This window comes from Mesoplodon bidens, assembly GCF_964165515.1.
Source record: "Mesoplodon bidens genome assembly, chromosome: 6".
Lineage (NCBI taxonomy): Eukaryota > Metazoa > Chordata > Mammalia > Artiodactyla > Ziphiidae > Mesoplodon > Mesoplodon bidens.
Window position 1 is genome coordinate 5,926,534 of NC_138162.1, and position 22,547 is coordinate 5,949,080.

Consider the following 22,547-nt stretch of genomic DNA (forward strand, 5'->3'; position numbering starts at 1 on the left):
TGACCTCAGTCGGCCCAAGTTCTAACAACTGCGCTTCATATGATCATTCTGGAGCTTTCCCGTCTACATCTGCGACATCCCCGAGCTGCCTGAGAAATGCACTGCCCCACCCGTATCTGTCCCCCAGATCCCTCAGGCCAAAGAGGGCCGCGTGCTCAGTCCCCCGTCTGCCCAGGGTCTGGACAGTGGCTCCTCTCAGTTTCTGCCGAGGGCAGGGGGGCCGTGGCCAGGGTTGGGGGAGGGACAGCGAGAGGGGTAGGGTTTCTCTGAAACGGAGCCGGGAAGGTGAGCCCACCTGGGCAGCTGTGAGGCCAGATGGTGCGCGATCTCCTGCCCTGATAAAGGGCTGGGTCAGCCCCGGCTCTGTGGCTATTGTTGGAAGCCCTGGCCTCCAGGGGCACCTGCTGAGGCCCTCCGTGGGAAAGGGGAGCAGGCCTTCTCCACGATGGGTCCGGTGGCTTCCAGACATGGGGGAGGGACGGGCAGGGAGAGAAGGGGTTGCGTCCTCACTCTCCGATGTCCTGCCTTTTGAGTTCACCTCTGGTTCCACCTTGACAAGCCACGTGATCTCTTTGTGCCTCAGTTTCCTCATTCGCACAAGGAGGTAATACTAACCATTCTCCGGGGGGGTTGTGTGGATTCAGTGAGAGGTTTTTCTTTCAAGATTTGAACATGGCCTCTGCCAGCCCTCCCTGTGTACAGGGAGACAGACAGCCAGAGAGGGAAAGAACCTTTCCAAAGGCACACAGCGAGATCCAGAGTGCTCCTGACTCTAGCCCAGAGCCCCGTGGGAGGGGACACTGATGGCCACCCCCCACCATACCCCAGTGGCTCGGCCATCTTTCTAAGTCAGGATAATTAGACCATTAGGTTCCCAGGCGGGAAGAGAGGTGGGAGATGGAGCCAGAGATATGGGGGCAGAGACCCCTGCGGGAGTGCCTGGCCTGGGCTTTATCTCAGGATCTCTCCCCTCCCGCCATGGGGGCCTTGTGCTCAGATTTCTCTTCCCAGCAGACCCAGCCTGGGGTGGAGGGCAGTGAGTCCTGAGTGCGCACTGGGGAGAGCCTGCGTGTCCCAGGCTGGGGGATGCACAGTGGGTGGGGCCTGGAGCTGGGCCAAATTCTGTACTAATCAGGATGACAACCCTCTGTGCATTATACCCATTTTACTGCTGAAGAAACTGAGGTAAGGGGAGAGGTGAGCTATACCCCCTAAATGAGATGGGTCTTGAAGCTGGGGTCCTGCCGGAATGACCCTGTGGGGTGAGGCCAGTGTGCTCCTGGAGAGAGGGGGTCTGTATAAACCTCATACAGGCAGATCAGGAAATCTGGGGATGGGGTGAGAGGAGGGGGAGACAGTGGTCACAGTACTCAGGGCAGCTAGGAGTGGGACCGAGGCAGAAGGGCTTCCCAGGGCCTCAGTCTCCCTGGGCCCCGAGACCACAGGGGCTCCGAGGAAGCTGAGTGCCATAGCAGAGTGATGGCGCTATAACTGGGGAGCTAGACAGAATGGAGAAGGGACCTGGGTCTGTGCCCTTTATTTTACAGGAGGGGAAACTGAGGCTCGGGGAGGAGACAGACCTACTCAAGGTCATAAAGCCAACCAGAGGCAAGGCCCCGTTCTCCTGCGTCCATGCTCAGAGACCATGCCAGGCACTGTCCTGGAGGCTTTGCAAATATTAATGCATTGAGTCCTCACTAAGACAGGCAGAATTATCCCCATTCTTCAGATGTGGAAACCAAGGCACAGGGAGGTCAAGTAAGTTGCTCAAGCTAATCCCTGCTCTCTATCCTTTATGCATCCCAAATGTGAGAAATTCCATCAAACAGACCGACCCTCTGAGCTGTTGGGGGGTGGGGACAGGCTGCTGCCAGAGGCCGACCTTGACATCTGTGGGAGCCTGGACGTCACAGGCACCTGGGCGAAGTTAATGTCAATAACAGCTACCTGGAAGGAGCCTCCACTCAGATTTTATTTCCTTTCAAACCTAATCACTGTCACATTTGGGGATTTAGAGGGCTCGGTGGGTGACAGCAAGGACTCAACCCAGGCAGCCTGGTCCAGGGATGCCAGCCCCACACCAAGGGCCAAGCTGTGCTCCTGACACCCAGGGCTGCCCTGTACACATCACTGCGCCCCTTGATCACCCCTTGCTAATGGCCCCAGCCCAGCTTCCTACCCACCTCGGATCTGCTGGAGTGGCCAAGAACTTGGCCTCTGAAGCCGGCCTGTCCTGGGCTCCAAGCCACTTCTCAGCAGCTGTGAAACCTTGGGCAAGCATCTTCATCTCACCTCTGTGCAGCTAAGATTAGATAATCCCCGTCAGTGCCCAGCTCAGGGCTGGGCAGCAAGAGAGGGGGCAGCCGGGCTTCTCTGGTGGCGCAGTGGTTGAGAATCCACCTGCCAATGCAGGGAACACGGGTTCGAGCCCTGGTCTGGGAAGATCCCACATGCTGCCGAGCAACTGGGCCTGTGCACCACAACTACTGAGCCTGCGCTCTAGAGCCCGCGAGCCACAACTACTGAGCCGGCGCGTCTGGAGCCTGTGCTCCCAACAAGAGAGGCCGCGATAGGGAGAGGCCCGCGCACCGCCATGAAGAGGGGCCCCCCCTCGCCGCAACTAGAGAAAGCCCTCGCACAGAAACGAAGACCCAACACAGATAAAAATAAAGAAATAAAAATAAATTAATTAATTAAAAAGAGAGGTGGCAGCCCATCTAGCATGGGGAGGGAGGCTGGCGGCCTGGCCCCCTCTTGGCCTCCACGGATGCCCCCTGAGCAGGAGCAGCCCCGGCCAGGTGCTGTCCCCCCATCGCAGCCTGCCGCGTCTTAACGACTCTCCCACTTTGTAACCAAAATCCACCTTTCAATGTGGAAACCCCGCTGAGCAAGAGAGCCCGCAGGAGACAATGTTATTTAAACACCTGTCTGTACCTGGGAAGGGGGAGACTGGGCTTCAAAGCTCCTGGGAACAATGGGAGGGAAAACTAATGCCGGCCAGTAACCACCATGTCCCCTTGAAACCCCGAGATGAGTTGAGTTCCAGCGATTAGGAGGTTTCAGAGGAAACAAAACCTCCGAGTGGGGGCCGAGGGGAAGAGGTGAGGGCGGTGGAGGCTTCTACCAGGCAGTTACTATTACTATTAACTTTCCTGGGGTCCCTCTGACATCCAGGCCCCCATAGACGGCAGCCTGTCCCCCCCAACAGCTCAGAGGGGCTGTTTGATGTGATTTCTCAAATTAGGGAGATGTTAATGTCATAGAATAGAGTCAGCCCTTTCTGGAAAGGGCCAGATAGTAAATATTTTAGGCTCTGCAGCCCACGTGGCCTCTCTAGCAACTACTCTGCTCTGCCAGTGTAGCTCTGAAGTAGCCACAGGCAACATGGACACGAATGAGCAAGGCGGTGCCCAAAAACCTACTTATGGACACTGAAATTTGAATTTCCTATAATTTTCACGTGCCATGAAATAGTATTATTTAAAAAAAATTTTTCCCAACCATTGAAGAATGTAAAAACCAGTCTTAGGGCTTCCCTGGTGGCGCAGTGGTTGAGAGTCCGCCTGCCGATGCAGGGGACACGGGTTCGTGCCCCTATCCCGGAAGATCCCACATGCCGCGGAGCGGCTGGGCCCGCGAGCCATGGCCGCGGAGCCTGTGTGTCCGGAGCCTGTGCTCCGCAACGGGAGAGGCCACAGCAGTGAGAGGTCCGCGTACAGCAAAAAAAAAAAAAAAAAAAAAAAAAACCAGTCTTAGCTCATGGGCTGAACAAAAACAGGCAATGGGCTGGATTTGGTCACCCCTGGTATAACGTGTGGGATGGATTTGGAGTCGGGAGGACTGGATTTCTACTCTGTGACAGCAGGTAAGGCACGGAAACTCGGTCTCCTCACCTGTAGAATGGAGCCCAGCCCACACTCCACACATGCGCTGGGCTTTCAGCCGTCCCGGTGGCTTCCCAGTGGGGATCTGGCCCAGGCAATGCCCAGGCCTGGGGCCCCGTTCTTGGTCAAGGTAGGCTTTCCCTTGCTTGAGGCAGTTCTTGTAGCGGCTCCGGGTTCTGCCTGGAAACAGGCTGACCTGGGCTCAAACCCAGCTAGGCCACATCCAGTTATGTAACTTTATATAAGCTCCTTTTGCTCGGAGCCTCAGTTTCTGGCCGCAGCTCTCTTAGAAAACTTGGGAAGCCCCCTAGGATGACCTGTGTTCCCACACGGTGCCAGGCACCCGGCACGTGCTGGATAAAACTTGGCAGCCATAGGCATGACACAAGATGCTTCCCTGGCCCTGCGGCCATCATGCGGGTCATCATGCGGCCATCATGCGGGTCGCAGGTGGCGGAGGCAGCGGGACAGCCTGGGGAACTGGTGCATTTCCCTCCACACCTGTGAACAAGGCAGGTCCCGACGTCCCCTCCTCGCTTCCTCGTCCCCTGCCCTCTCTCCACCCCGCTTCACCCTGCATCTTCCAGCTCGGGCTCTCGAGCAAGGCAGGACTGGAGGAGGGCGCCCCTGGGTGAGGGAGGGGAGCGGCTGCAGGGTCTACGCACCCGTGTACACCAGCTCGGCGAATTTCAAGCCCAGGCCTTGTTTGATTTTCCGCACCTCCCGATCCATGGTGAAGGCCTCGATGTCTAAATGAGCGTGGTAAAGGATCGTCCCCGCTGGGGTCTCGTAGATACCTAGCCATTTTTCCAGGCAGGGGGAGAAGAAGAAAAAAGAGAGAAACGCATGAAACCCAAAGTGTCAGCAAATGACAAAAAGAAAAAAATAATAATGACTCGTCTGACAGGAGACAAGCCAGTCGGACCCATTCACTCCCAGCTTGCTGCAAAATGCATCCGTCATTATATTCATGCTGGGGCCACGACAGTCCACTCTGCAGCTTGTGGAGAAAATGTCTAGATGCCCCCCTTTGAAGAGGCCCTCAGACGCTGGAAAATAACAGGGTTTCAGAGCTGCTCCCCGCTCCTTCCCAACTCGTGCCCACCGGCCCGCAGCTGAAAACCTGTAATTAAACTGAGTCTGGTGGAGCCCAGGGCCCCGGATGTCCCTTCCTGCCTTCCACCAGGGAGCCAGGGGAGGGGACGGCTGTGCACACGCATGCACGCGCGTGGACGTGTGCACACACAGGCCACCTTCAGCCGGCGGCTCGCCTGCAGCTGTGTCTCTGCAGAGAAATCCTGACTGCCTTGGTCACCTGTGCTGACCCCACTGTACAGCCGGGGAAACTGAGCCCTGAAGGAGAAAGAACTTGGCTGAAGTGGAGCTGGGAACCGAATCTAGGCCCCCGAGTCCCTGAGCAGCACTGTCTGCTGCCCTGTGGACCAGCAGGTGATGGGGGCCAAACCCAAAAGGCCATGGGAAGACGGTCTTGCTAGGTCCCCTCCCCATCACCTCAGGCCCAAATCCTGCATTTGCTAAACAATCTGCTTGAACTGCATGGTCTCCAAGTGACAAGGGGCGCCTGGCCCTGGCTGAGTGTAGCCCTGAGAGGAAGGTCTTATAAGGAGCACCACCCCAGATGTGGGGGCACTAAGGTTCCAAGAGGCAGGATGGCCCCCGGGCACATGGCCGGGCTCCCTCTTCCCAGCAGTGCAGCCTCGTGAATCAAGTTCAGGTGAGCACCTTGGATAAACCTGCCCCGTGTCCACTGTCCTGAGGGAGGGGTAATAACCGCCCCATCCCCACAAATGCCACCCCCCCCAAAGTCCCTTTCTTCCCACCACATAACGGGAACAGCGTTAAAGGGGCAAGTTTTCAGTTATCCTCAAAATTGACCGCCCTCGTCTTTCCACAGAAAGGGTTTGTACACCCAGGTTCATGGCAGCATTATGCCCAAGAGCCAAAAGGTGGAAGCAACCAAAATGCCCATCAACAGATGAGTGGATAAACAAAGTGAGATATAACTACATACAATGAAATGTTCAGCCTTAAAAAGGAAGGACGTTCTGACACACGCTACACCACGGATGAACCCCGAGGACAGGACGCTCAGTGAAATAAACCAGTCACCGAAAGACAAATACTGTGTGGTCCCACTTACGTGAGGCTCCTAGAAGAATCCAATTCATAGGACCTAAGCAGGATGCTGGGTGCCAGGGGCTGAGGAGGGGAAATGGGGCGTCAGTGTTTAACGGGGCTTCACTTTGGGAAGATGAAGAAGTTCTGGAGATGGGGGGTGGTGATGGTTACACAGTAATGTGAATGCTGTACTTCAGGCCACTGAACTGTACACTCAAAACAGTTAAAATGGTAAGCTTTATGTTTTCTATATTTTACCACAATTTAGAAAAATGCTTAAAAAAACCCCCAAAACCAGAAAGGAGATTGTTTCAACTCTGAAGTCCAAAGGGGACATGGGCAAGGCTGTGTCTGATGTGAGTAGCCAGAAACTTTCGCCTTAGAGAACCTCTCTAGTCTTTCATCTTTAAGTCTGGGAACCACAGGAAGGTCAGGGCTTTCTGACCTTGAGGATCACCTGCGTTCTCCTAACTTAGCTGCAAATGCTGTATTCGAACAGTCTTAGGTGGAAGCTCAGCATATACAATCGAAAACAGTGTCCCACCGTGGGGCGCAGAGGCCCCCCTGCAAACCCTGGGCTCCACCAAGCAGTCCTTCAAACGCTAATCTGGCCCAACATACCAACTGCACAGATGGGAAGACAGAGGCCCGGGGGAGGGACATGACTTGCCCAGGGGGAGTGGAACCTGCACATCTAGGTTTTCCATCTCTGCTCCAGGTTGCCTCTTAGGGCCTTTGCCAAGTGATCCAGTGCTCACCGGGCATGAAAAGGACACCCGAGTCTGAGGTGCTGTGGCCGAGGAAGACCCTGGGCTGTTCCCAACGCTCCGAGGTGTTCCCTAGCGGAAAAGAGCCTCTTGGCAGGGGCGCGCGGGGTGAGTCTCTCATCTGCAAACCCCTGATATCCTGGTCTCGGGGGACATGTGCACATCAAAGAGACCAGGAGCTGATATGATTACAACGTGCCTGTCCTGTTTCACTTGTGTGGCCGCGGCTCTTGGGCCACCTCTGCTGTCCTGAATCAGCTGTGGGAGTAAATGTCTCCCCAGTAGGAAAACACCCACATCCCCAAGTTTACACACCAGGCCCAAGCCCTCAATTCTCTGGGGAGTTCCTCAGGCTCTCACTAGTCTTCGTCGTTACCCTTATAAACATGGTTCAGACAGGCTCCGTCATCCACGTCTGCAAAATGGCTCAGAGACACAACCCAGAAAGGGCTTAGAAAGGTTGATGGGGTTGGAGTCAGACGGGTGGCCGCAAGAGAAGGTGACAGCAAGAGAGGGGGGGGTGCAGGGACACACAAAAACCCTATGAAAAGCAGACAAGAATTCAGCATAGGATTTGGGGCTGCTCCTTGTGGGGACAGTATGGTGCCACAAACAAGTGGCTCCCAATGGCCCCAGGTCACTGAGAAAGGCCTGATGGTTCAGCAGTCTGTTTCCAAAGGTAGAGATGCGCAGAGCTTTTGGAAATATCTGCCTCCCCCAAATGGCAGAAATGACCGCAATGTGAAAGGAGCAAGTTTTCAATCACCCCGTAAACTTTATCACCAAGAGCCAGCAAAAGCAAGACAAGAACAAAGCCCTATTTGTCTTCTCATCCTAGTGTACACTAAGAACTCAATATATATTGCACTAGAAATGGGCCTTCTGATTCCTCCTCATTATTACTTTTGCCACATTTTGTAAACACTCAGAAACTTGCAAAGCCTTCCTCGTGCTGGCACACACGCTCACACGGCAGGCCAAGAGCAGGGGCCCTCCTCATTTTCAGCTCCTGGAGATCCCAGCTGTCTCCTGCTCTCCCGTCTTCATCTGGCCAGCTGTGGGCAGGGTGCAAGGTGTATTTGTAGACCAGCAGTCCGTCGCAACTTATACTTTTATGGAGAGTGCACAGCTCAGCTCTGCTATGTGACCTTGGCCCACCTCATTCCCCTCTGAGGCCCCGGCCACCTGTCCGGAAGAAAAGGAGAAGGTTGCAAGTGTCTGCTGCTTGTCCTTCTCACTTCCACCGAGACCTGCCTGAAGGTGAGCACCCAGACGCTGGTGGGCACCCAGACACTGTCCCCCAGCGCGTACTGGTGGTTTTGTCTCTGGAACGCTGAAGCCAGCTCGCTAGCACCACTTCCCCGCAGTCCAGAGAGGGAACAGCACCGGTGGTTTGCAGGGCGAGAGGACACCCATACTTTCCATCGAGGAAGAGCTATGCTTGCCCTAGGGCCCCCCGCTACTGCCCCACCTTAGAGGCTCCCCAGGAAAAGAGCAGAGCCTGCCTGGCGGGCAGAGTCCCCCATTCTTGAGCCCTTAGAACCAGCCTCACAGCTGTCAACCCTCCAAGGCTGCCGCAGGAAGAGTCAGGCAAGAAGAAAAGCCGCAGCCGTGAAACACACGAGCACAGTTAATATTCCTGTTCCTTTCCTTAGAAGGTGTTAAAGTTAATTGTGACTGATCAAAAAGCTTGTTGTTTTCAGGTTGCTGCTGTCGTGTGTGTGTGTGTGTGTGTGTGTGTGTGTGTATCTTAAAGATCTTCCCTCTCCTCTCCACAGGGGTAGGGGGTACAGATGATTTCTGTGTATTTCTTCTGGGAAAAAAAATGACTTTAAAAAAACCAGTGACAGAAACCTGATGCTAAAAGACGATGGATTTGGGGCTTTTGACAGCCGGCATACAAACCACTGCGCAAAAAGGAGGAGGAAATGACAGGTGAGTCTCGGTGTCGCTGTGGAAGAGACGGCAGACATCCTCGGAGTGACACGCGCAGCGGATTCAAGTGTCTATTTTCATCTCTCCGTGTTTACAGGAAAAAGACAGAGGTGTCAGCGGTTCTCCGTGGAGCAGCTTCAATCACACCATAATTACTGCCAAGGAGCGGGTGGGGAGGAAGGGCAAGGAGCTGGGGGGTGGCCGAGCCTGGGGCAAGAGGGGACCAAGGAGGAAGAGGTGGGGACCGAGACAGCTGCCACCGCTTAAATCCTTCTCATCTGTTCCCGAGGCTGCCAGGTTAGCCCAGATTGAGCAATTTGGCAGAATTGAGTGGGACCTGCCAACTCGGCTGGGGGGCGGGGGCGGGGCTGGGGGCTAGGGCACCTGGACCAGAGCCTCCGATCCTTTGGGAAAGCAGTATCCAGAGGGAGGGATTTGGAAAGGCCAGGGGAAGGGAGCCTGGCTGGAGCCCAGGGGCTCCCCGCTTAGGTACCAGGGCCAAGGATCGAGGCGGTTGCCATGGTGAGGGGGAGGCAAGTCCCGGTGGGGCTCTAGCCATCCTCTGTCCTCCTGGAACCCCACAGGCCCCATCCTGGGAATCAGGGTAGGCCTCTGAGTCTGGCCATTCCAGGCTTCTGGGAATGCAAACACCTTTGCTTCGCAGGTCTCCCTCCACTCTGGAACATTCTATCTGAGTGGAGCCTCTGGGAGGCCTGGACAGGTGGGCGGCAACCCTTGTTCCTTCTTAGCCAGAAAGTGGAGGAGTAAGGAGGAAGTGAGGGAGGACGGGAGAGCGGGAGAGAGATGGGAGGGTGGAGGAGGGGTGGAGTGGACAGGAGGGGTGGAGGGAAGAACAGAAAGCAGGCAGGGGTGAGCCCCACAGGGCAGGGCCGGGAGGAGAGGGACCAGCCGGAGAGCAGGCGAGGGAAGGACCCGTGCTGGCTCCTTCCCTGCTTCCCTCCTGCCTTCCTTACCCCGCTTCCCCTCCCCGCTGATTACACTTACTTCACTTAACTAGCCCCCCTCCAGAGTTAAAAAGATAATGTGATAATGACGATGTGAACAGCCACAATACAGCGAAAGCGACTCCATCTGCAGCTTCCCCAGCCCCCGGCCCGCTGACCCCACGGCCCCGAGTGCTGCTGACCCGGCCACCCCAGACCCAGGGCACTAGCACTGCCCAACTTCCTACCCGTCCACCGCCACCCACCCCCACCCCAAAAAACCCCAAGCCCTTAACGGATTTCAATGGCGAGCTTTGTAAAATGAATACAAATGACATTTCCCCCTTGTATACCAAGGTACAAACAATAGCACTTTCCTGCTGTGCCCTCAATATAATTGACAATTAACAGCTTCTCCCGTGACCATAGACCTGTGGGTGAATCCACTTCGTCCCCATTTATTGCCCCTACCCCCTGCCTTTCTTTCTCACAGTGAATTATTGGGGAGTGGAGAAATAAAAAACAAGACCTCCCCCTAAAATTATGAAGCAACTTTCTTTTCTCACCCCCCAACCCAAGTCAGAAAATAGGCAAGTTAGAACTTCCAGAGGGAGACGGTGAGATCACCTAGTGTGCCCACCTTTGTTGGTGAGAGGCGTAGAGAGGGAAAGCAACTTGCCTAAGGTCACACAGCAAGTCCTTGGGACTTAGAACCCTGGTTGTCTTCCCCAAAGACTGTACCACGCTCAGGCTAAATGCTATGCTTTTAGGGACAGCGCCCCCCCCCCCCACAGGTGCACACACAGTACCTGGGCAGAGTCAGGGCTGTGCCTCAGGAATCTTCTCCTCAGGTGGGTGGTCAGAAGCCAAGGGAGTCGGAACCAAGTGCTAATCTCATGACTCCCACCTTCAGTGGTGATGACGCCCCCAGTTCTGGGGAAAAGGTGGGAAGTCTACCATCCAGGCACAGCTCCTGCTATGGGTCAACAGGTCTCTGATCTGCACCACAACCCATTTCACAGATGAAGAAGTTGAGGCTCAGAGAGGCTTATGTTGCTTTCCCAATGGTGATGGAACCAAGATGGGGAGTCAAGCGTGGTAAACAGGGCCTGGCCCCTGACACCAGCCCTTCAATGTGCCTCCCGGGGGTCAGTCAGCCTCAGACCCAACCCACCACCCAGCTGGCCACTTGGGGCTCCTCCTACCTTCTCTACCACTCCCGCTGGAAGGCTCCCACTCCACTCTGTTCCAGGTTCTACCAGTTGAAGCCTATTCTCCTGCCACCTCTTTCAGGATGTCTTCCCAGATTAGCCCAGTTCGCGCCTTTATGACTACCTCCTTCCGTTCAGTTCAAGTTCACTTGCGTGCCATTTCACAGAGTGACCTCAGGCCAGCCCTTATCTTTCCATTGTCAGCCGCACTGATCAGCATCCACAGTCAATTAGTGATGCCTGCCGTGGGCATGGGAGGGATGTGACAATAGGCCCCGCGTGGACATCTCTGAGCCACTTGGACGGTACCCAGAGGGCATAGGCTGCCTTTGCCCTTTCAGCATCCCCGTGGGGCTGCTGCCGTTTATGAAGTTCCTCCACTGGGCCACTTCCTGCTATTACACATGGGCTAGAACCCGGAGCTAGCAGAGTTCAGTCTCTCAGCCCTCCACTCCATGCCTCTCTGTGTCTGGACATGAGTCCTGGTCCTGGTGCCTGTGACTTTGAGCCGTGGTTTCCCTGTCTGTAAAATGAGGGTGCTGGTCTCTGGCTCCCCAAGATCCCTCCGGGGTCTGCCCTGGATAGTTTGCATTGTGCTGGCTCCCAAGGGCAGACTGAGACAAAGGGACATTTAATCAGATGTTAATATAGGTAAGATACAAAGGTAAGTGAGGATAAAAGGGAGAAGATAATTAGTAATATTGTTCTCCACAAGGCCTTCCCGAGAGAGAGTTTCAATTAGGTTGTTTCTCACAGAGTATATGTGTGTCGAAGAGGAAAAAACACACGAAACAGGTAAAGCCACTTTCCTTCCTTCCTCCCCTTTTGAGATAAATTCAAACAGGTCAGAACCAGAATGATCCAGCTCCCATCCCCATGCCTACCGCATTACACCTGGGGAAACTGAGGCCCAGAGGTAACAAGTCAAAGGTCATCTAGCAAGGCACAGCGAACCTGGCATGAAAGCCCCAGCATCCTGCCTCCGGACCAGTGCCCTTTCTAACCGCTGAAACCCAGCCATCGGCTCTCTTTGGACTTTAGAATCTTAGTAAAAGCACCCTGAAAGACAGACAAAGGGCCATGGCTATACCCTGCCCTGGTTTCATTTGGCTGTGTCATCCTTTTAAATTGACCCTAAGCAAAGCGAGTTAAGCACCTGCCCACACAAGAGGCCTCAACCCCATCCCCGGTGCTTAAAGACTCGAGTGCCCAGCCCAGGGACTCTGACCGCTGAAAGCTTGCCCCTCCATCTTGAAGTCTGGAAGCACGCAGCGTTGCTTTACCACTGGGGAACAGGAGATCCCCTCATATCGATGGGGGGAGGGTGTGGTCCAGACAACACGATGAGTGACTGATAGGGAACCATGGGGCTCTGCTAGCTACGAGGAGACAGAGCCCCTGCTTGGGGACCAGCCTATCCTCCCTCCAGGCCCAGCCACAGGTGGATATGGGCCAGGCAGCTTAGCCAAGGTGGCAGCCACTCAGCGCCAAGGCAGAACCCCGCCCCCATGCCATGCCAGAGCCTGGAACAGGCCCTCAGGCCCTGGCTGGCTCACAGCGCCCACCCCTGGCGGGATTCCCACCCCACCAGGCCAGCTGGCCTCGTCCACGCAGCCTTAATGACCACGAAATCAGCCCTGCATGGTCTGCCTCTAAGCCTGGCCGCCCCGCCCCAGGGCCACAGGAGAGCCTGACCTCCAGGCCTGGCCCCCGTCTCCTCTCTCCTCTGAGCCTCTCCCTGCCCCTGGGACAGCTCTTCTCGTGATGCCTTCAGACATCAGTGGCCAAGGGCCCCTCATCCCCACTTCACAGGAGGGAAACCGTCTGGCGGGGTGAAAGGACTTGCCCAAAGTCAGCCTGGGAGTAGCAACACCCGCATGTGACTGGCGTGTTAGGGGCCGCTCGGAGCCGAGGCATGCCCCTGAGGGCGGCGGGCAGACTCACCCCGGGACTTCATCCCGATGAAGCGGTTCTCCACGATGTCGATGCGGCCCACACCATGCTTGCCCCTGTGGGGAGAACCGGTCACTTGGGGTCACAGGCAGGGCGTCAGGCACCCTCTCGGGATCCAAGACTCAGAGGACATGTGAGCCAGGCCCCCTGGTCCAAACACCCATTGGACAGGTGGGGAAACTGAGGCCCAAGGAGGGAAGGGCTCTCCTAGGACACACAGCGAGTTCAACGTGCGACTTCCTTTATCTCTGTCCCGGGCCTCACGTGGCACCCAGCCCTATCCACTGCTCATCTTTCCTTCTACCCTGGTCTCAGATCCAGTAGAGAGCTTGGAAGTCCCGGACCATCCCTAGGGGGCAGTAGACCCCTGGGGGTGTTACCTTCCGAGGCTGAGGGCCACCAGGACTCTCCCACGGAACCAGAGGACCCCACGGCGATGGGGCTGGGCCGAGGCTGACTGCAGGACACTGGCCTGTCCTCCCTGGCCCCTCAGCCTCAGGCTGGGACCATCGGCCCCAGTGGTCCGGGCTGGTGCTTGCCCAAGATGGTGGCTTCCCAGGAGGCCGGGCAGGGCTGCGGGCACTCACGCGACTTCATTCAGGTACAGGAAGAGCTCCAAGGCCGTGCTGTGGGTGGTGCCATCCCTGACGTTGGTCACCTTCACAGGGACCCCTAGGGCGGGAGGAGAGCGCAGTGGGCCCGTGGCTGGAGCTCAGCGGACGAGCTGTGCCTGTTACCCCGCCCCTTCCCTCCCCCCGAAACGCCTTAAATGGATGTGACAGAAATGGACTCCAAATGACTCCGTGAAAAGCCCTGAGCAGGTTGAGGCCTGCTGGGGAGAGAGAAGGGGCGAGAAAGCCCCCCAGAATGAAAGGGAAAGCGCAGTAAAAACCTCTCCCCCACCCTTCCCATTCTCTTTGCTCCTTTTGCATTTAGGGGCTGTGAAATTGGAACCAGGCCCTGAACTAATTGAATTTCACGCTCCACCATTGTCTTACCAGGGAGTACCGGGAGTACCTTCTGTCCTACCAGTTACGGGGTGGGGGGGAGCGCCTGGCTGAGGTGCGGCTGAGCTCACACACACACACACACACACGCACACACACGCACACACGCACACACGGCCCCCGGCCACGTCTGTCAGGCGGACCCCCAAGCCCCAACCCTGTACCCCAGACCCGCACACAGCCATCTGATTGATGGGGGTGACATGATGCCCGCACCGGCAGGCGAGGTGCTGGAGGCGTCTGCATTCTGAGAAGTTGGGTCTGGGGTGGCAGGAGGGCAGGAGGGAGGCAGCCGCTCGGAGAGGGAAGGGCCAAGTCGGGGGTGGGGGGGGTGGCTGGAGGGGGGCAGTGTGTGGGTTCGGGGTTGACTTTGAATAGCAAGGGGCACTTTCTCGAGCGGTGTGAAATGAGCAATAAATGTATTAGAGGACTAACAAGAGAGCTGTAACAGTGACAAAGAAAAGCTGTTCAAAGTTGGCGGCTAATCCCCCACCCATCTGCCCAGCTCATTACCATGTAGCCAGCCATCGGGTGCCAATCAGGCCTCAATAGCGGCTTTCGAGTCTTTATTAGCCAGGCGCCGCTTGGAGGGGCTTCGCTCAGGGGCTGTCAGCCTCACCATTCTTAACCCCCATTTCCAGGGGTTTTATAACTTGGTTGTAAATTGCTATTAAATGTAAGTCTGCCCAATAATGAACCTTAAGCCCCTCTCGCCACCCCCCGCCTCTCCCCTCTCCCTTTCTCTCCCTCCGGGTCCTATTATGGCCCTCACGGGGCCTTGGATGGGGCCTGCCCCAGAGAGGAGCTGACATTGTTGGTGCTGCTGCCAGAGAAAGCCTCTTAGCCTTTAAAATAGTTAATAATTAGATTAAAACTTCAAATAAATTAACTAGAGAGTGAATGGGGAGTAGCCGAGGAGGGTTCCTCCCGTCTACGTTTTTCTTTTTTTTCCAGACAGTCCCCAGATCATTAAAACGGATCACGTTTCTTCTCGGGCTCAGCCCTCGGAGCTGCCCTATTCCTGGAGGAAAGGGGGTCAGAGCCTGTGTTCAGGACCCTCTGTTGCCTCCTGCCCACCTCCCACCCTCGCCGCCCTCCCAGTTTTCCGGGGGACCTGGGGTGGGGCGTGCTGCCTGGGTTCATCTCACCATCTTCTCAGAGATCATGCCCGAAGAGGCCCCACGCCAGCACAGCCCTGGGTCAGAGAGAGTGGGCCTGAGATGGACTTGGGGCTCCAGCTACCTTTAGGGGCCTTAGACTAAGGGCCTTTTGGTCCCCAAGGGGCATGAAATTCCAGGGTTTGAACTGATAGCGGTGGGGCGGGGTCGGGGTGCGGGGTCGGGGTGCGGGGGCGGCTGATGAAAATGCCCATTGACTTGGCCAGGCTCTTGGGAAAGGCCTGGAGGAGGCAGTTTATTAAAGTATCAACAGGCTTCTTTCCCAGTGCCTCACTCCATACCTCGTGCTCGGCACCCGCGAGCATCATTTCTGTGGCCCATTTTATAGGCGAGTGAGCCTGAGGCCCAGAAAGGTGAAGCTGGTTGTCAAGGTCACACTGGCAGGTGAGAGCCGGGGATCTATCGGGCCCCTGCTTGCCCCTCCCCGTCCTCCGGCTCCTCAGAGGTGCCTTGGGAAAGGCCGCTCTGCAGAGCCCCCTCCCTCTGCTCCCTCCCTGCCGCTGCCTGGCCCACAGAAGGGCCAGCCTCCCTGCCTGGGCTTGGGATGCCCTCACGCCCCTCTTGGTTCCTCCATCTCTGCCTCTCCGATTTCTGCAGCCTCCTGGGAAAGTCCTCTCCTTGGACACTCTGAGCCCTCGCCTTGAACCTGGTCCTGCTCCTTCCATTACCCAGCATGCCTTGCTTTCCCTCCATCTTTCAGGGCAAGGGGGTTGTCCCTGGTGCCAGGCTCAAGGCTGGGCACTGAGTTCAGGCCAGCAAACACTTCTTGATGGTAGTAGCAGACGAGATGATGAGATCAGGACACAAGCAAGAGTGGTAGCAGCTTTGAACCCAGGATGGGGGGTAGGGAGACGCATCAAGCAGCTAACTTAGGACTAGCTATGGCGTCAGGGGGGCCCCCGAGGCTGGCTCTGTAAGACTCATACTGGCTGAGCACCTCTGTGGTGCAGGGCCCTGCGCTGGATACACCTCGTCCAGATCTTATTCTCTACCATGAAAACACGAGGCAGTGGATACTCTTTTATCCCCAGTTTACAGATGAGGAAACTGAGGCCAGGAAAGTGGAGTGACTTCCCCAAAGGGCCAAAGCAGTCGGCAAGTGGTTGCTCGGGGACTAGAATGCTCCCTCCAGCCCTGGTGCCCACGAACTGATAGACATCAGCAGAGGGTGCTTTCTTCCCAAGCCTGGAGGCTTCCACAGATCACGCCATCTGGGGAGGGGGCAGTTGGGAACATGTGAAGCCCCAGCCTGGACCCTGGCTTCCAGGAACACAGGAGGGATGCAGAGGATTCGTGCCCAGTCTCCCAGGCAAGGAGGGGAAAAGAGCCAGGGCCCCAAGAGTCCACGCCTTGGAGTCCCCCACAGGAGGGCACCTACCTTTCTTGAACTCGATCTCAAGGACGTCTGGGCTGTTGGGGGCTTTGGCCGGGTCCTGGGTCTTTGTGTAGAGGCCTGGAGGCGCTTGGTTCTGACAAAAGACAGAAAGAGGTTGGAGGGCAGTGTGCCAGAGCCAAACCGTGCCATGCCAGTCCCTGGACACCCTGCATGCAGCCTCCTGCGCCCCTCTCCAGAACCAGGGCACTGCTGGCACTTGCCATCGGCTGGCCAGTCCAGCAGGCCTCCCAGCCCCCCACCCGGAGCCAGCCCCGCTTGCCAGGGGCCTGGGAAACAAAGGGCTCAAGAAATCAGACAATTTTTCCCCTCAACTTGATCTCATCTTTTTCTTTGACGCCCCCGCAGCTGGAGGTAGAATATAGCAGGAGGAGCCAGTCAGGCAGGAAAAGCGTGACTTTGGGGGAGCGAGGCGCTAGGCGGGCTTCCCGGGAGTGGCTCAGGCGCACACGCTCTCCCCGGCACCGGGAACTGGGGTTTATTCTGCACCGACCGAAAAGCTAATGACTGCGCATGACCCCAGCAGGTGCTCTGGCGAGCAGAGCCGTCCCCGGGGTCCCCAAGGTTAATACTCACAGGGAGAAAAGAGAAGAGCAAAGCAAAAACCCATTTGAAAACACATCAACCTTTATGTATATTTTTTTCTTGGGCGTCTTGGAAAATGGGCCTCTCCCTCGTCTTGATGCAGCAGCGGAGGGGCCGCTGGCTGCCTGGAACCCTCCAAGTCCCTCCTGCCTCCCACTCCCGAGGCCCTGACCCGCCCCCAGGCTGTGGCTTGGACACTTGCCACGGTGGGGGGCCAGGGCCCTTTAGGCCCGACTGCTCAAGTCCGTTGGTGGGGGCGCGGGGCATGCCAGGGCCCAGCACTGTTATCCCCCTGCCGACATCCTGGGAAGTGCAGTCCCTTAAAGCTTGCCTTTCAAAACCCTGCAAACATTCCCATGCCGCTTTGCAACTGCAGCTTCCTTTGTGTTCTCTGCAGCCCCGTTTGGTAAGAAGGTCAAGTAGTGTTACCCCATCTATGGAGGAAGAACTAGAGGCGGAGGGGGACTGTAGGTGCGACCCTGTGTGCTGTGTGGAGGTGGGGGCCACATGGCCCAGGGCAGGAAGCCCACGAGGCCCTCAACAATGAAGTGTTGGATTTCAGAGTGGTGGAAAATACCCCCAAAGCCGGAGTCGAGACCTGAGGCTGTGGGGTCTTGGCTAAGTTGCTTCACTGGTTCGAGCCTCGGTTTTCTCATCTGTAAAATGGGGGAGATATGATACCTGCCTTAGACTGCCTTACAATTTAAATGTATAGACAATTTTTATATTTTTTTACTGGACATGAAAATCACCCAAGAAGATGCCAGAGAGGGCCTGGTGCAAGCTGTAACCTGCCCTGCAGGAGATAGGACTGCTGGAACAGCCTCCTGGTGAGGCCACCCTCCGAGAAAGAGCTGCTCCAGGAGAGGTGGGGCCACCAGGAGTGCCTCAGATCCCTCATCTGCGGTCACTTTGCCTGCTGGCTCTATGTCAGGGTGACCAATCATCCTGGTTCCCATACCCTGAGAAACCCCCCAGTCCTGGGCGAACAGGGACAGTTGATCCTTCTAGCTTTACTTCTGAGCTCATATGGGGCCAGTGATGAAGCCCTCACACCTCCAAAGGGCTGTGTGGCTTGAGACCAGCTGCATCCCTTCATCTGTTTCCTTCTGTGGGGCAGGAACAAGAACCCAGAACGGAACTCCAAGACAGACCCAAGGAGGAGGAGGGTCCTTAAGGACCTCCAGCCTGATGCCTCCATGGACCAGTTGGAAAACTAAAGCCAGAGAAGCCGCTTGTCCAAATCATACCACCCCACCCCATCGGCCTGGGACTCAGCCCCGAGGACCCTAGAATCCCTATCCTGTGCTCTTCCCATCACCCCATGCTGTTTCCCAGCGGCTCTGCGGAGAAACAGCACCAGGGATGTGGCCAGAGACAGCTTGGGCATCAGGCTGGTTTCAGAGAAATGCCCAGCTCCCCAGGCCCTACTGGGTCCTGCCGACCACCACATTCGTTGGAAACAGACAGGCCCGAGGGCCATCCTCGGCCATAAGGCAAAGTGAAACAGGGCTTGGGACCTCTGGGTGACCAACAGGACTCCAGAGCTCCTTTCCCACCTGCCCGGGGCTCCTCACTGGCTGTCCAGCCCAGCCTGAACTCAAAGCAGGTACCAGCGCTGAAAGCCCCGGCGCCTCCACCTGAGGCCGCCTCCCTCCCACCTCCACCTGTTCTGCGCCTGCCAGCCCATCAGTTCCCAAACACTTAACGGAGCCACAAACAGGATGGAAGGAGAGAGGAGGTGGGAAGCCCTCGAGGGACCAGCATCCCAGCTCTCTGAAGTGGGAAGTAGGAGGCTTCTGACACCCTGACAGCACCGATTAAATAAAATAACTAAATAGAAATAAAGTGACATTTGCTTTGCATTCCAAGGTGGCTCACGCCTGCCTTCTTTTTACTCTCCCTCCTAAAAGCCCAGTTCAAATGACAAATAGTTTGTTGCTGAGTATCAATAACATCTATTTATCCATCCCAGCGGGAGGGCTCACTTCCAATGTCATCTTGGGGGGGGGTGTTGGGGGAGGGAAGAGAGTGAAGAAAAAAAAGAGAGAGAGAGAGAGAGTGGGGGGGGGGGATGGGGAGAGGGCGAAAGAAAGCATGAAACAGGGCCGAGAAGGAGAAATTGAAAGCAAATGGCCCATGAACTAAACCATGATGTACAGGCATGATGGATGCTGCAAATGGTTTATTCATCCATCAGATATGGCGGGCCGGCAACTGAATGCGCTCTTTCACTGTGGGCCGTATGAAGTTAAAGCAAGTAAATTTCTATCTTTCTTCGCATTAGCTGCCTCATTGCCCTTCAATCAGCCCTCATGGAGGCAGAAAATGGCTCCGCCATCTGCCTTCAAACCCTCCCCTCAGCAGGTCTCGGGCTTTTTCTGGAGAGGGGGAGGGGGCACCAGTTCCCTGAAACTCTGTCTCCCCAGCGCCTTCCAAGGGGCCCGGGGCTGCCTGGGGTACAGCGTTCCTCCACCGTGGAGAGTAGTGCCCCCGGGCCCCTAGCGGCTTCCCCCTCATTCCTGGGATCTACTGGTGGCAACGAGAGGACCACAGGCTCCCCTGGCCCGCACGCTGCAGCGGAGCTGCCTGGGAAAGCAGGGCCACAGTGGCCAGACCCTGAGTCCCTCGGCCTGGCCCTACACTTCTCAGCGGGAATGCTGTCTCCCCCTCAACTCACACGCAGCCCAGCCTTTCCTGCCTGATGAGAGGGGTCCTGAGAGAACCTTGGCTCCTTCCCCCGCAAATAATCTTAGCCGGCTTGAGGAGGGAGGGCAGGACCCCTGGCTCCATGATTGAGGCCTTGCCCTGTGCTAGGAACAGGCCAAGTGCTTCCGATGCCGCAGGAGAGAGGTGTTGTGATTTACCACTGTTTGCATAAAGAGTCAGAGGTTCAGAGAGGTTGGGTAACTTGCCCAAGGTTGCACAGCAATCAAAGCAGAGTCAGGATTCAGACCCAGGTTTCAGATCTCTGGGAGCCAAGCACTAACTTTCCCACCTTGACTGGGTAGTAGAATCCTGAAAAATGCACTCTTTAGCACTTACTTACCCATCCACTGCCCTCATTAGAAAGGAGAGGGGAGGGGACCTGCACTGCCCGGCTCTGCCTGAGGCGCGATTTCCCCTCTGGCCTTGGCTCTGCTTCCCCAGTCCTGAGGTGAGAGCGCCACAGGCCACTACGGAAGCGGTGGGATGGTTGCCCAGCAGGCCTGGAGCCTGGGGGACACCCACCTGCAAGCCGGGCCCCCTCTGCCCCCCTGGGCACTGGCTGACTGGCTAATTAGGGGTGGCTGGCCCGAGTGCCGTGGGGTTGGCAGAGCATGAACTGGAAAAGCCTGGGGCCGGCAGGCAGCCCCCAGGGGACGAAGGCCCAGGCTCTCCTGAGTGACACGGCTGGACTGAGCTGGGTGCGGAAGGGAGGTGCGGGTCGCTGGGGAACCACAGAGGCTGGAGGGCCACTCCTGCGATGGGGCGACACGGCCACCAGGCCTGCTCCCTTGCCGAGCAGCTGGTGCCCGGGGCGAGTCACTTCCCTGGGCCTCAAGTTTCCTCACCCACGAAACTAGGAGGCTCAGAGGCAGCCGCCCAGGAAAGTGAGCCGGGAAAATGCGAATGCCAGGCCGGGCTCCAGAGATGTCACTGGTACGCGTTCTATTATTGCCAGCTCCGACCAAGAGGCCTGGTGCCTGTGGGGAGCCACCCCACCTCCCCCGAAGCACCCAGCCTCCTCCACTCCGGCTGGTCTTCCTGGACCCCCCAGGCCCGGCCTCCCGGCACACTTCTCCCCTAACATCAGATGAGCACCCCACCCCCAAAGCAGCCGCCCGCCGGTGGGGGTGGGGGTGGTGTGGGGGGGCTGAGCCAGGCTGAGACACAGTCTCTCAGGGACAAAGAGAGCTTTCTCTTCCCAGGGTAGATCTCGCTCCATCTCCCACGGTGGGCGGGGGGAGATACAAAGGAAAACCCCCCAGGGAGAGAAATCCTAAACTTCAAACACAGCCGAGGCCCAGCCTGGGAGGCTGGGGACAGGGGCATCAGGGCGGCCTGACGCAGGCGGGCACAGGCCCAGACGAATGGGTCCTGAGGCTCTGATCTGTGCCACCTCCCCCGATGGCAGCAGCAGCCTGAGAGGGCACAGGCTCGGCCCTCCCACAAGTGTCTCATCTGCCTAATTGCTTCTTTATTGTCTCACAATCACACTCTGGCTCTATGCTGCCCTGAAATATTTCCTTCTCCTATTCATCCCAACAGCAATTAGAAAAAGAGCACCAGAGAGGGGGGTGGATCTTAAAACGCAGTGTGGAGTGGCCAGGCGGCGGGGCGCCCGGTGGGGAGGGTCGGGGAACATAGACAGGACTCGGCCCCAGCCCCATGCCCGGCCCCCCGTGAAATTTCAAATTAGGCTACAAACACACCAGACAGTATCGGCACGGAGCAGCCACCGCTAGACAGCCGGCTTGGGGAAATGGGGAATTACCTTGGGGTTCTCCAGGATTCCAGCCTCGTAGCTGTAGGGGAGAAGAAAGATGGGGGTCAGTGGAGGGCGGCAGAGGGACACAGCCTTGACACCCCCACCCCCAACGTAAGTCCAGTCTGTCCTTTCATCTCCGCCAAAGCAACTGCTGCCAAGCCCGCCTGGAACATTCTGGGCCCACCGCAGTTGGCCGTGGGAGCTGCAGGATACAAGCAAGGGCCTGGGACACTTCCCTCAGTCTTCAGGGCGCCAGATCCAGGGGGTCTTCTCAGAGGGTTGTTCCCCGATGCTGTTCCCTCTGCTTTCGATGCCCTTCCCTGAGCCCCGGCCGGTCCCTCCTCATCCTTAAGGTTTTAACCTCCAATGCCACTTGCTCAGAGAAGCCCTCCCTGACACCCCAGCCGAGGCCAGGTGCCCTTTATCTACGGCTGGCACTCAGCAGAACTGCAGCAAGAGGTGGGAATGAGGTGGCCTGTCCTCCTCGAGGCCCCCGGGCTCCATAAGGGCAGGGACCATGTGTCGTGTGGGCCACCACTACATCCTGGCCCGATGCGGACAGGCGCTCACTGACGCTAAGCAGAGCGGTGGACAGGTGGGCGACATCTTACCTGATGTGCATCAGATTCTCGTCCATGCTCCACGGGTTCTTGGGGGTGACTGGGATGGGAATTCCATGTTGCTGCAGGTAAGAGGCAACACCGCGTTGGCGTGAGGCAGCTTGAAGTAGACACAAGGGTCAGGCCCAGCTGCCTTGGTTTTCTTTCAAGGTCAGAGACATCCCCAAACTCTGGCTCCCATGCAGGCAAGGCCCTGGACGCAACCCCTGGTTTCCTTCCCCTCCCCCAGGCTGCTCAGGGAGGGAGTGAGGGCCCATTTCCAGACATGCCCAGGCAGAAACTATAAGATCCTGTGTCTGAGATGCTGTGGAGTGGACGCTGGCCTTGGAGGTTTCTTCCAGAAGATTCTGAGTCTATACTTCAAGTGCTCCCTGAAGCACTTAAGAGTGTGCCAGGCGGTGTGCCGAGGGTCTCCCAGCACCACCGGCTGACCCCCACCGTGGCCCTATGAGCCAGGAGC

General features: G+C 57.0%; 1 protein-coding gene across 1 annotated transcript in view; it reads right to left on the reverse strand.

Moving 5' to 3' along the window:
• The window catches only part of ASS1 (argininosuccinate synthase 1), a 51,049-nt gene that overhangs the window by 6,619 nt on the left and 21,883 nt on the right, over positions 1-22,547 (reverse strand). Inside the window, exons 7-12 of the mRNA XM_081237771.1 lie at positions 22,079-22,149; positions 21,474-21,504; positions 16,397-16,487; positions 13,421-13,505; positions 12,825-12,889; positions 4,550-4,681 (exon numbers count right to left, since the gene is read on the reverse strand). Coding sequence (XP_081093897.1) covers positions 4,550-4,681; positions 12,825-12,889; positions 13,421-13,505; positions 16,397-16,487; positions 21,474-21,504; positions 22,079-22,149 — 475 coding nt within the window. The remainder of the gene's footprint in view (positions 1-4,549; positions 4,682-12,824; positions 12,890-13,420; positions 13,506-16,396; positions 16,488-21,473; positions 21,505-22,078; positions 22,150-22,547) is intronic.